Source organism: Bubalus bubalis, chromosome 11, assembly GCF_019923935.1.
Source record: "Bubalus bubalis isolate 160015118507 breed Murrah chromosome 11, NDDB_SH_1, whole genome shotgun sequence".
Lineage (NCBI taxonomy): Eukaryota > Metazoa > Chordata > Mammalia > Artiodactyla > Bovidae > Bubalus > Bubalus bubalis.
In genome coordinates, this window is record NC_059167.1 from 2,856,514 (window position 1) to 2,869,586 (window position 13,073).

At 37.5% G+C, this 13,073-nt stretch overlaps 1 protein-coding gene across 20 annotated transcripts in view; it reads left to right on the plus strand.

Moving 5' to 3' along the window:
• EML5 (EMAP like 5) overlaps positions 1-13,073 on the plus strand; it is a 165,899-nt gene that overhangs the window by 66,619 nt on the left and 86,207 nt on the right. For all 20 annotated transcript variants that reach the window (XM_044924644.1, XM_044924646.1, XM_044924643.1 and 17 more), the window contains one exon: positions 73-285. In XM_044924644.1, coding sequence (XP_044780579.1) covers positions 73-285 — 213 coding nt within the window. The remainder of the gene's footprint in view (positions 1-72; positions 286-13,073) is intronic.

A 13,073-nucleotide genomic window follows, 5' to 3' on the forward strand; every position in this document is an offset into this window, starting at 1 on the left:
TCAGTATAACTTGTGCTTGAGTAAAAATTAAAGGAAGTAACTTCTTAAATTAATACTCTAATTTATTTTTAGGAGGAAAAGAAGTGGCAAGTAAAGAAGAAATAAAAGGTGTTCATTGGGCTTCATGGACATGCGTTTCAGGCCTTGAAGTAAATGGAATTTGGCCCAAGTATTCAGATATTAATGATATAAACTCAGTAGATGGGAATTATATTGGCCAAGTTTTAGTTACAGCTGATGACTATGGAATTGTAAAATTATTTCGATATCCTTGCTTAAGAAAAGGTATCTTTTCTTTCAAAATAGTATTAATTCACCTCTCTCTTACAAAAGACCTTTAGGTTCTTACAGAAAATTAGTCTTAAGATAAATAAGAGGGTTAATACTCTTTAAAATATGTGTGGTGAGTCTCTGGTGAAAGATATCATGAAAGTGAACAGAAATAGCTACAATATTTTGGCAATTAAGAAATTATTGTCATGTTATTACTTTTATCTTTGGATATGAAGTTTTTATTGGAAAGTTTTTTTTGTTTTTGTTGTTTTTTTTTTTATTTAAATTTATTTATTTTAACTGGAGGCTAATTACTTTACAATATTGTATTGGTTCTGCCATACAGCAACATGAGTCTGCCACGGGCATACATGTATTCCCCATCCTGAACCCTCCTCCCACCTCCCTCCCTGTATCATCCCTCCAGGTCATTCCAGTGCACCAGCCCCAAGCATCCTGTATCCTGCATCGAACCTGGACTGGTGATTCTTTTCTTATATGATATTACACATGTTTCCATGCCATTCCCCCAAATCATCCGACTCTCTCCCTCTCCCACAGAGTCCAAACAACTGTTCTATACATCTGTGTCTCTTTTGCTGTCTCACATACAGGGTTATCGTTACCATCTTTCTTAATTCCATATATATGCGTTAGTGTACTGTATTGGTGTTTTTCTTTCTGGCTTACTTCACTCTGTATAATAGGCTCCAGTTTCATCCACCTCATTAGAACTGATTCACATGTATTCTTTTTAATGGCTGGGTAATACTCCATTGTGTGTATGTACCACAGCTTTCTTATCCATTCATCTGCTGATGGACGTCTAGGTTCCTTCCATGTCCTGGCTATTATAAACAGTGCTGCGATGAACATTGGGGTACACGTGTCTCTTTCCCTTCTGGTTTCCTCGGTGTGTATGCCCAGCAGTGGGATTGCTGGGTCATAAGGCAGTTCTATTGCCAGTTTTTTAAGGAATCTCCACACTGTTCTCCATAATGGCTGTACTAGAAAGTTATTTTTGAATTCATATATTATAAATGGGTTAATACTTTACCTCTTTCTTTTTAAAGAGTTATTTTTCTTTCTACTTCCAGAATTATTTCATATAGTCAGAATATACAATGATAGTTATACTTTTCTTATGACTTGTTATCTTTACTCATTTAACTTGCTGAACATATATCTCTTATGAGACATTTTTCTGACATCATTTTCTTTTTTTTTTATTATTTTATTTTATTTTTAAACTTTACAGTATTGTATTAGTTTTGCCAAATATCGAAATGAATCCGCCACAGGTATACATGTGTTCCCCATGCTGAACCCTCCTCCCTCCTCCCTCCCCATACCCTCCCTCTGGGTCGTCCCAGTGCACCAGCCCCAAGCATCCAGTATTGTGCATCGAACCTGGACTGGCGACTCGTTTCATACATGATATTATACATGTTTCAATGCCATTCTCCCAAATCTCCCCACCCTCTCTCTCTCCCACAGAGTCCATAAGACTGATCTATACATCAGTGTCTCTTTTGCTTTCTCGTACACAGGGTTATTGTTACCATCTTTCTAAATTCCATATATATGCATTAGTATACTGTATTGGTGTTTTTCTTTCTGGCTTACTTCACTCTGTATAATAGGCTCCGTAAAGTTGGAGGGTATAAAATCAACACACAGAAATCCCTTGCATTCCTATACACTAATAATGAGAAAACAGAAAGAGAAATTAAGGAAACAATCCCATTAACCATTGCAATGGAAAGAATAAAATACTTAGGAATATATCTACCTAAAGAAACTAAAGACCTATATATATAAAACTATAAAACACTGGTGAAAGAAATCAAAGAGGACACTAATAGATGGAGAAATATACCATGTTCATGGTTTGGAAGAATCAGTATAGTGAAAATCAGTATACTACCCAAAGCAATTTATAGATTCATTGCAATCCCTGTCAAGCTACCAACGGTATTCTTCACAGAGCTAGAACAAATAATTTCACAATTTGTGTGGAAATACAAAAAACCTCGAATTGACATCATTTTCTTAAGAATTCTGATGAAGTAGCCAGCTGCCTAAGCTTAAGTTACAGTTTGGAGTCTATTGGTTTGTTTGTTGGTTTTTGAGAAAGTGTTTTTGCTTAAACCCTTAACATATATTGTTTTGATATTTATTTTTCATAACTGGCAGTGGAAGAAAATTAAGGGGTCTTATCATTGGTTATTTTCTGTTTTTTTTATGTATGACCTCTTTTTCTTGGGTGTCTTTTAAAATGATATTAATCGATCTGTTAATAGACATGAGGATAATTACATGAAATACTCTATTATTCATTTGTTCCATGCCTTGTTCCAGAAAGTATTTGAGTCAGCTTATGGCAAGTCTCTCAGCACTAAAATAATTATGTAAGTAAAGAATTCATACCAAGGGAAATATAAATAGAAATACCATGTTAAAGTCAGATGAAGAAATTGACAGTAGTCAAACATCAAAACTGAATCTGAGCTTCCTGAAACCAGAAATAAAGTAAAGCACAGAATAATTTTCACTGTAGCTATTTTAAAAAAATCAAACCATGCTACTCAGAGAAAGCCAAGTTTCTTCTCAGATTTAGTTTTCTAAGACCTCTCTCCTATAGTATGGGGCCTTATATTAGGTACAGTTGAATATATTGTTAAGAGTATCAACATCTATAGCAGATGCAGTCATAATTTTCACCTGGATGTTAATAAAAGTGGTTGGACAAATGTTAAAATGGAATTTACTAAAAGCTAATTTTGGAAACAGCAGAAAGAGTTTTATTCAAATAGTTTAGGTAGTCCACTGATGTTAAGGTTAAGGGCCCACATTTCCCAGAAGTCTAGATTGGTATTTGTTATGCCTCTACAGTCAAGTGTGAGTTCCAGATCCTGCCAGCTGTTTCATCTTGCCCATTCCTGCCTGCCAGGTGTCAGCTTCCTAGATGCCTGTGAAAGTGCCTCCGTGAATAATGCTAAGGATGTTAAAGGCTAGCTAAACCTCCAGCAATTGAAGTAACCTATTTCTGGATTCTACCACATAGCCAGGACATGAGAGTCACCAGGCACAAGTTTTATTGTGATTCAAATGATACTTGCCTATTTAGAAGATGTGAGATTTAGTAAGATTAATCATGATAATATTCGTCTTAGACATTGCTTCAACTCATTGTTTCATATAGTGACCTCTATGCAGGAAAAAACAGTACTTTAATTTTCTGAATTTTCCTAATCAAATGGATGTGATTTACTCACAAGTTTTATCTTTTGCAACAGAGAAGATAGTATTTTTATTGCTTGATAATTTTGTTTCATTTATAAAGTATGTAGTAGTTTTCTGAATTGCTGTAGGAATATTTTATCAAAGTCTTTAAGAAAAGTTAGTCTTTTCAGATACTGCTTCAAGAATATAAGTATAAATTGTTTTTCTTGTTTTCTCTTTTTTAGAGTTTTGTTAGACATTTGTTTTATGATAAGAGTTTTTATTTCTAGGCATTTGTGAGTCAGCTTGAGACTTTGGGTAGGTAATTGGGAGAGAAGACAAAACATAACAACTGCATATTTAAAAGATTAGTAGAAGTATTTTAAGATTGTGTATTTATTGAATTTACAAACTAGCATAAAGCTAGTAGTATCACTATAGAAAAGTTCTCTTTTTTTTAGATTAGTTAGGCAGTTGTACATTACTTCATTGCGGTAAGTTGTACCATTGATCCAACTTAAGTTTGGGAAAGACTGTGTCTGATGTATTAATGTATTTTAGCTAACCACTTAGGTAATATCCATTATAATCTAAGGAGTAAAACTTTTACAAAATGTGGAAAGAAGTTAAGTAATAGAAGTTGCTTATGTTATAGAATCATTGTAATTGAAATATAAAATGAAGTTAACCCAGAATTTGGTGGTGGTTTAGTCACTAAGTTGTGTCTAACTCTTGCGATCTCATGTACTATAACCTGCCAAGCTCCTCTGTCCATGGGATTTTCCAGGCAAGAACACTGGAGTGGTTTTCCATTTCCTTCTCCAGTGGATCTTCCCAATGCAGGGATCAAACCCAGGTCTCCCACACTGCAGGCGGATTCTTTACTTTCTGAGCTGCCAGGGAAGCCCAGCCCCCTCAAATCCCAGTCCAAAGCATTACTCTTCTTTTTTTCTTTCTTTCTTTCTGTCTATTATTATCCTCTTCTCTCTGGATTCTCCTGCTCTTGACCATAATCCCTCTCAAATGATCAGGCGTTTCCCAGGCAGCAGCGCTGAGGCTGTAGTAGAGGGCGAGGAGGCCAGGGTGGCAACGGGTGGAGAGGTGCAGGCAGGGTGATTTAGTCTGACCCCTTCATCACCGTTAATACTTGCCAAGACTCTTTCCGTACTTACTGACAAATGAAAATTTATATTGGGCAAAAACATTTTTTAGATTCCAGGAGAAACTTCTTTGGAAAAACAAATATTGAACAATAAAACAGCTCTGTGACAGAGACTTCCCCAACACCGCTTTTCTCAGATTCTGAGAGACTGCTGCGCAGCGTGCTATGTGTTTGTCTCTCATTGCTGTAAAAACTGCTGTGAGACGAGCTACAGTTCCCGTGTTTATTCTCCTGTCTGTGGACATGTGGGTTCTCTGCAGCCTTTTGTTATAACTAGTTTTTCAGAGATGTATACTTAGGAGTGAAATTGCTGAGTCATAGAGAGTTTATAAGAAGATGCCAAACTGTTTTCCAAAAGAGTTATACCATTTTACACAACCCTGTTGAATACATCTTCTTCCACACTTGGCATCACCACAGTTTTTACTTGTAAATCTAGTTAGTGTAAATGATGTCACATTGTCTTAATTTACATTTCTCTACTATTTATAATAAGGTTGACCATCTTTCCCAATATTTTTTAATTTTCTGCACTTCCTGGTCTATCAAACACAAGTTCATATCTTTTGCCTATTTTTAGAGGTGTTTGTTTTATTGTTTAATGGAAATAATTTTATATACTCTAGGTACAAATGATCTGTAATTTTTATGGATTACAAATGTCTTTTCTGAGTTTGTGACTTGTCGTTTTATTTTCTTAATGATGTCTTTGGTTGACTAGTTTTCATTTCAGTGTAGTCAAGGCAGTTTCTCCTTTTTTTCTGAACAGTCCTGTTTTGTGTATAAGGAATTCTACTTTTTCAGTTCAGTTCAGTCACTCAGTCATGTCCGACTCTTTGCTACCCCATGGACCGCAGCACGCCAGGCCTCCCTGTCCATCACCAACTCCCAGAGTTTACCCAGACTCATGTCCATTGAGTCGGTGATGCCATCCAACCATCTCATTTTCTGTCATCCCCTTCTCCTCCTGCCCTCAATCTTTCCCAGCATCAGGGTCTTTTCACATGAGTCAGCTCTTTGCATCAGGTGGCCAAAGTATTGGAGTTTCAGCTTCAACATCAGTCTTTTCAATGAACACCCAGGACTGATCTCCTTTAGGATGGACTGGTTGGATCTCCTTGCAGCCCAAGGGACTCTCAAGAATCTTCTCCAACACCACAGTTCAAAAGCATCTTCGGCACTCAGCTTTCTTTATAGTCCAACTCTCACATTAATACATGACCACTGGAAAAACCATAGCCTTGACTAGACAGACCTTTGTTGGCAAAGTAGTGTCTCTGCTTTCAATATGCTATCCAGGTTGGTCATAACTTTCCTTCCAAGGAGTAAGCGTCTTTTAATTTCATGGCTGAAGTCACCATCTGCAGTGATTTTGGAGCCCAGAAAAATAAAGTCAGCCACTGTTTCCATTGTTTCCCCATCTGTCTGCCATGAAGTGATGGGACCAGATGCCATGATCTTAGTTTTCTGAATGTTGACCTTTAAACCAACTGTTTTACTCTCCTCTTTCACTTTCATCAAGAGGCTCTTTAGTTCTTCACTTTCTGCCCTAAGGGTGGTGTCATTTGCATATCTGCGGTTATTGATATTTCTCCTGGCAATGGCACCCCACTCCAGTACTCTTGCCTGGAAAATCCCATGGATGGAGAAGCCTGGTGGGGTCCATGGGGTTGCTAAGAGTCGGACATGACTAAGCGAGTTTACTTTCACTTTTCACTTTCATGCATTAGAGAAGGAAATGGCAACCCACTCCAGTGTTCTTGCTTGCGGAATCCCAGGGACGGTGGAGCCTGGTCGGCTGCCATCTATGGGGTCGCACAGAATTGGACACAACTAAAACGACTTAGCAGCAACAGCAGCTGGCAATCTTAATTCCAGCTTGTGCTTCTTCCAGCCCAGCGTTTCTCATGATGTACTCTGCATAGAAGTTAAATAAGCAGGGTGACAATATACAGCCTTGATGTACTCCTTTTCCTATTTGGAACCAGTCTGTTGTCCCATGTCCAGTTCTAACTGTTGCTTCCTGACCTGCATACAGGTTTCTCAAGAGGGAGGCCAGGTGGTCTGTTATTCCCATCTCTTTCAGAATTTTCCAGTTTATTGTGATCCACACAGTCAAAGGCTTTGGCATAGTCAGTAAAGCAGAAATAGATGTTTTTCTGGAACTCTTGCTTTTTTGATGATCCAGCGGATGTTGGCAATTTAATCTCTGGTTCCTCTGCCTTTTTACTAGAGCTAAAAAAGATATTCTCCAATATTTTACATCTAGAAGTTTTAAGGTCATCAAAACACTGTTCAGTTCAGTTTAGTTCAGTCGCTCAGTCGTGTCCGACTCTTTGCGACCCCATGAATCGCAGCACGCCAGGCCTCCCTGTCCATCACCAACTCCCAGAGTTCACTCAGACTCACATCCATTGAGCCAGTGATGCCATCCAGCCATCTCATCCTCTGTCATCCCCTTCTCCTTCCCCCAATCCCTCCCAGCATCAGAGTCTTTTCCAGTGAGTCAGCTCTTCCCATGAGATGGCCAAAGTACTGGAGTTTCAGCTTTAGCATCATTCCTTCCAAAGAAATCCCAGGGCTGATCTCCTTCAGAATGGACTGGTTGGATCTCCTTGCAGTCCAAGGGACTGTCGAGAGTCTTCTCCAACAGCACAGTTCAAAAGCATCAATTCTTCGGCACTCAGCCTTCCTCACAGTCCAGCTCTCACATCCATACATGACCACAGGAAAAACCATAGCCTTGACTAGACGGACCTTTGTTGGCAAAATAATGTCTCTGCTTTTTAATATGCTATCCAGGTTGTCATAACTTTCCTTCCAAGGAGTAAGCGTCTTTTAATTTCATGGCTGCAGTCACCATCTGCAGTGATTTTGGAGCCCAAACAAATAAAGTCTGACACTGTTTCCCCATCTATTTCCCATGAAGTGATGGGACCGGATGCCATGATCTTCGTTTTCTGAATGTTGAGCTTTAAGCCACCTTTTTCACTCTCCACTTTCACTTTCATCAAGAGGCTTTTTAGTTCCTCTTCACTTTCTGCCGTAAGGGTGGTGTCATCTGCATATCTGAGGTTATTGATATTTTCTCCCAGGAACCTTGATTCCAGCTTGTGCTTCTTCCAGCCCAGTGTTTCTCATGATGTACTCTGCATATAAGTTAAATAAGCAGGGTGACAATATACAGCCTTGACGAACTCCTTTTCTTTTTTTTTTTTTAATTTTATTTTTAAACTTTACATAATTGTATTAGTTTTGCCAAATATCAAAATGAATCCGCCACAGGTATACATGTGTTCCCCATCCTGAACCCTCCTCCCTCCTCCCTCCCTATACCATCCCTCTGGGTCGTCCCAGTGCAGTAGCCCCAAGCATCCAGTATCGTGCATTGAACCTGGACTGGCGACTCGTTTCATACATGATATTTTACATGTTTGAATGCCATTCTCCCAAATCTTCCCACCCTCTCCCTTTCCCACATAGTCCATAAGACTGTTCTATACATCAGTGTCTCTTTTGCTGTCTCGTACACAGGGTTATTGTTACCATCTTTCTAAATTCCATATATATGCGTTAGTATACTGTATTGGTGTTTTTCTTTCTGGCTTACTTCACTCTGTATAATAGGCTCCAGTTTCATCCACCTCATTAGAACTCATTCAAATGTATTCTTTTTAATGGCTGAGTAATACTCCATTGTGTATATGTACCATAGCTTTCTTATCCATTCATCTGCTGATGGACATCTAGGTTGCTTCCATGTCCTGGCTATTATAAACAGTGCTGCGATGAACATTGGGGTACACGTGTCTCTTTCCCTTCTGGTTTCCTCGGTGTGTATGCCCAGCAGTGGGATTGCTGGATCATAAGGCAGTTCTATTTCCAGTTTTTTAAGGAATCTCCACACTGTTCTCCATAGTGGCTGTACTAGATTGCATTCCCACCAACAGTGTAAGAGGGTTCCCTTTTCTCCACACCCTCTCCAGCATTTATTACTTGTAGACTTTTGGATTGCAGCCATTCTGATTGGTGTGAAATGGTACCTCATAGTGGTTTTGATTTGCATTTCTCTGATAATGAGTGATGTTGAGCATCTTTTCATGTGTTTGTTAGCCATCTGTATGTCTTCTTTGGAGAAATGTCTATTTAGTTCTTTGGCCCATTTTTTGATTGGGTCATTTATATTTCTGGAGTTGAGCTGTAGGAGTTGCTTGTATATTTTTGAGATTAGTTGTTTGTCAGTTGCTTCATTTGCTATTATTTTCTCCCATTCTGAAGGCTGTCTTTTCACCTTGCTTATAGTTTCCTTTGATGTGCAGAAGCTTTTAAGGTTAATTAGGTCCCATTTGTTTATTTTTGCTTTTATTTCCATTATTCTGGGAGGTGGGTCATAGAGGATCCTGCTGTGATGTATGTCAGAGAGTGTTTTGCCTGTGTTCTCCTCTAGGAGTTTTATAGTTTCTGGTCTTACATTTAGATCTTTAATCCATTTTGAGTTTATTTTTGTGTATGGTGTTAGAAAGTGTTCTAGTTTCATTCTTTTACAAGTGGTTGACCAGTTTTCCCAGCACCACTTGTTAAAGAGATTGTCTTTAATCCATTGTATATTCTTGCCTCCTTTGTCAAAGATAAGGTGTCCATATGTGTGTGGATTTATCTCTGGGCTTTCTATTTTGTTCCATTGATCTATATTTCTGTCTTTGTGCCAGTACCATACTGTCTTGATGACTGTGGCTTTGTAGTAGAGCCTGAAGTCAGGTAGGTTGATTCCTCCAGTTCCATTCTTCTTTCTCAAGATCGCTTTGGGTATTTGAGGTTTTTTGTATTTCCATACAAATTATGAAATTATTTGTTCTAGCTCTGTGAAGAATACTGTTGGTAGCTGGATAGGGATTGCATTGAATCTATAAATTGCTTTGGGTAGTATACTCATTTTCACTATATTGATTCTTCCAATCCATGAACATGGTATATTTCTCCATCTGTTAGTGTCCTCTTTGATTTCTTTCACCAGTGTTTTATAGTTTTCTATATATAGGTCTTTAGTTTCTTTAGGTAGATATATTCCTAAGTATTTTATTCTTTCCGTTGCAATGGTGAATGGAATTGTTTCCTTAATTTCTCTTTCTGTTTTCTCATTATTAGTGTATAGGAATGCAAGGGATTTCTGTGTGTTGATTTTATATCCTGCAACTTTACTATAGTCATTGATTAGTTCTAGTAATTTTCTGGTGGAGTCTTGAGGGTTTTCTATGTAGAGGATCATGTCATCTGCAAATAGTGAGAGTTTTACTTCTTCTTTTCCAATTTGGATTCCTTTTATTTCTTTTTCTGTTCTGATTGCTGTGGCCAAAACTTCCAAAACTATGTTGAATAGTAATGGTGAAAGTGGGCACCCTTGTCTTGTTCCAGACTTTAGAGGAAATGCTTTCAATTTTTCACCATTGAGGATAATGTTTGCTGTGGGTTTGTCATATATAGCTTTGATTATGTTGAGGTATGTTCCTTCTATTCCTGCTTTCTGGAGAGTTTTTATCATAAATGGATGTTGAATTTTGTCAAAGGCTTTCTCTGCGTCTATTGAGATAACCATATGGTTTTTATATTTCAATTTGTTAATGTGGTGTATTACATTGATTGATTTGTGGATATTGAAGAATCCTTGCATCCCTGGGATAAAGCCCACTTGGTCATGGTGTATGATCTTTTTAATGTGTTGTTGGATTCTGATAACACAGTAATAGTGGGAGACTTGAATACCCCACTCACACCTATGGATAGATCAACTAAACAGAAAATTAACAAGGAAACACAAACTTTAAACGATACAATAGACCAGTTAGACCTAATTGATATCTATAGGACATTTCACCCCAAAACAATGAATTTCACCTTTTTCTCAAGCGCACATGGAACCTTCTCCAGGATAGATCACATCCTGGGCCATAAAGCTAGCCTTGGTAAATTCTAAAAAATAGAAATCATTCCAAGCATCTTTTCTGACCACAATGCAGTAAGATTAGATCTCAATTACAGGAGAAAAACTATTAAAAATCCCAACATATGGAGGCTGAACAACACACTGCTGAATAACCAACAAATCACAGAAGAAATCAAAAAAGAAATCAAAATTTGCATAGAAACGAATGAAAATGAAAACACAACAACCCAAAACCTGTGGGACACAGTAAAAGCAGTCCTAAGGGGAAAGTTCATAGCAATACAGGCACACCTCAAGAAACAAGAAAAAAGTCAAATAAATAACCTAACTCTACACCTAAAGCAACTAGAAAAGGAAGAAATGAAGAACCCCAGGGTTAGTAGAAGGAAAGAAATCTTAAAAATTAGAGCAGAAATAAAGGCAAAAGGAACAAAAGAGATCATAGCAAAAATCACCAAAACCAAAAGCTGGTTTTTTGAAAGGATAAATAAAATTGACAAACCATTAGCCAGACTCATCAAGAAACAAAGGGAGAAAAATCAAATCAATAAAATTAGAAATGAAAATGGAGAGATCACAACAGACAACACAGAAATACAAAGGATCATAAGAGACTTCTATCAACAATTATATGCCAATAAAATGGACAACGTGGAAGAAATGGACAAATTCTTAGAAAAGTACAACTTTCCAAAACTCAACCAGGAAGAAATAGAAAATCTTAACAGACCCATCACAAGCACGGAAATTGAAACTGTAATCAAAAATCTTCCAGCAAACAAAAGCCCAGGTCCAGACAGCTTCACAGCTGAATTCTACCAAAAATTTAGAGAAGAGCTAACACCTATTCTGCTCAAACTCTTCCAGAAAATTGCAGAGGAAGGTAAACTTCCAAACTCATTCTATGAGGCCACCATCACCCTAATACCAAAACCGAACTCCTTTTCCTATTTGGAACCAGTCTGTTGTTCCATGTCCAGTTCTAACTGTTGCTTCCTGACCTGCATACAGATTTCTCAAGACACTCAAAACACTCAAACACTCAAAACACTGTTAAATGGGAAAAATCTTTTGTCACATTACTACAATTTAATGAAGAGGTTTAGCTTGTGTTAACTTTGTGTTAAAATACACCCCAAAATAAATGAGAAAAGAAATGAGACCACTGAAACATAAATATTGCAGTATATTGCTTTATCCTCACCAAGAATTGTCAGTCTCTTCTCATTTAAATTATGAAAACTTCTATAACCATACTAGCTTTTCTTGGTAAATCTGTTCTCTGAGATATTAGTCCTATTTGAGGACATACTGTTTAGGTCTTAGCTGTTTTTTTTAATCATTTCTTATCATAGGTCAGTATTAATAATGAAGGGCCTTTGAGAGCTTATAATCCAATTTATACTAAAATAGAAATGTGGTCTAAGAGAGGTTAAATGATGTACTCAAGCTCCTGTCCTTTTAAGTCATCAAGATAATGCTCAAACTCTAGTCTTTTGATTTCAACTCTAATATTCTTTACCTCAGACTTTTTGTCCCCTTTAATGACTCATAATAAGGGTTGGAGTTCATGCCCTCTCAGTAGTCTTCTTGCCTCCTCTAAATCTAGAGTTTCAGTTGAAGTGTATAGGCAAGAGTGAGGGGAAATAGAATCTTTTTTTTTCCTTTTCCTTTCTTTCTCTTTTCTCAAATACCTAATGAACATTTCTATGTGTCAGGCGTTAGAGATGTGTGATAAATTAGGTACCATCCTATCCTCAAAGAGCTTATAGTTTATTAGAAGGTTGAACAAGTGAGCAGACGACTGTATTTCAGTGTCATAACCACACGGGGCAAGCACTGGGGATTCTGGAAGCATATAAGAGTATGTGGTTGTCTTGGTGAGTCAGGGTCACTTCTTAAAAGATAGGATATCTGAGGTATACTTTTAAGATAAACTGTTTATCATAGTTAAACAGTATTGGTTATTGAATAGTCATTAATACATAATGACTGTCATGAATAGTCATTAATACATAAATAGCTGGCTTCTCTTAAACTTATTCCATAGCTTTCTTGTTGAATTGCCTTGGTTCTTCCAGAGCAATTGATCTTAGAAAAGTCACAGAGAAAATAACTTGGAAAGCCTTACAGGATTATCTGTACCTTTCTTGGAGCTGTTAACCCAATACAGTTAAATAGAATAGGTGCTCGAATAACTCTTCTTCATTTGCTCTAAACATAACAAAATTAGTACATTTAAAAAACTTGGAATTTATTTGCTAAAATTTCTGGCTTTACTGTTTAGAACGCTCTGGTGCCCAAGAGTATGTGAAGGGCCCCATCAAAGGAAGTAATAACCAAAGTCCTCTTGACAGGCAAATAATGCATTCCCATATAAGAAGGGTGGGACTCAGCCTTAACTTACCGGACTTTGTGGAATGAACTGTGGCAAGTTACCCATCTAGAAGGTTACTGACTTCTATTAAGCTA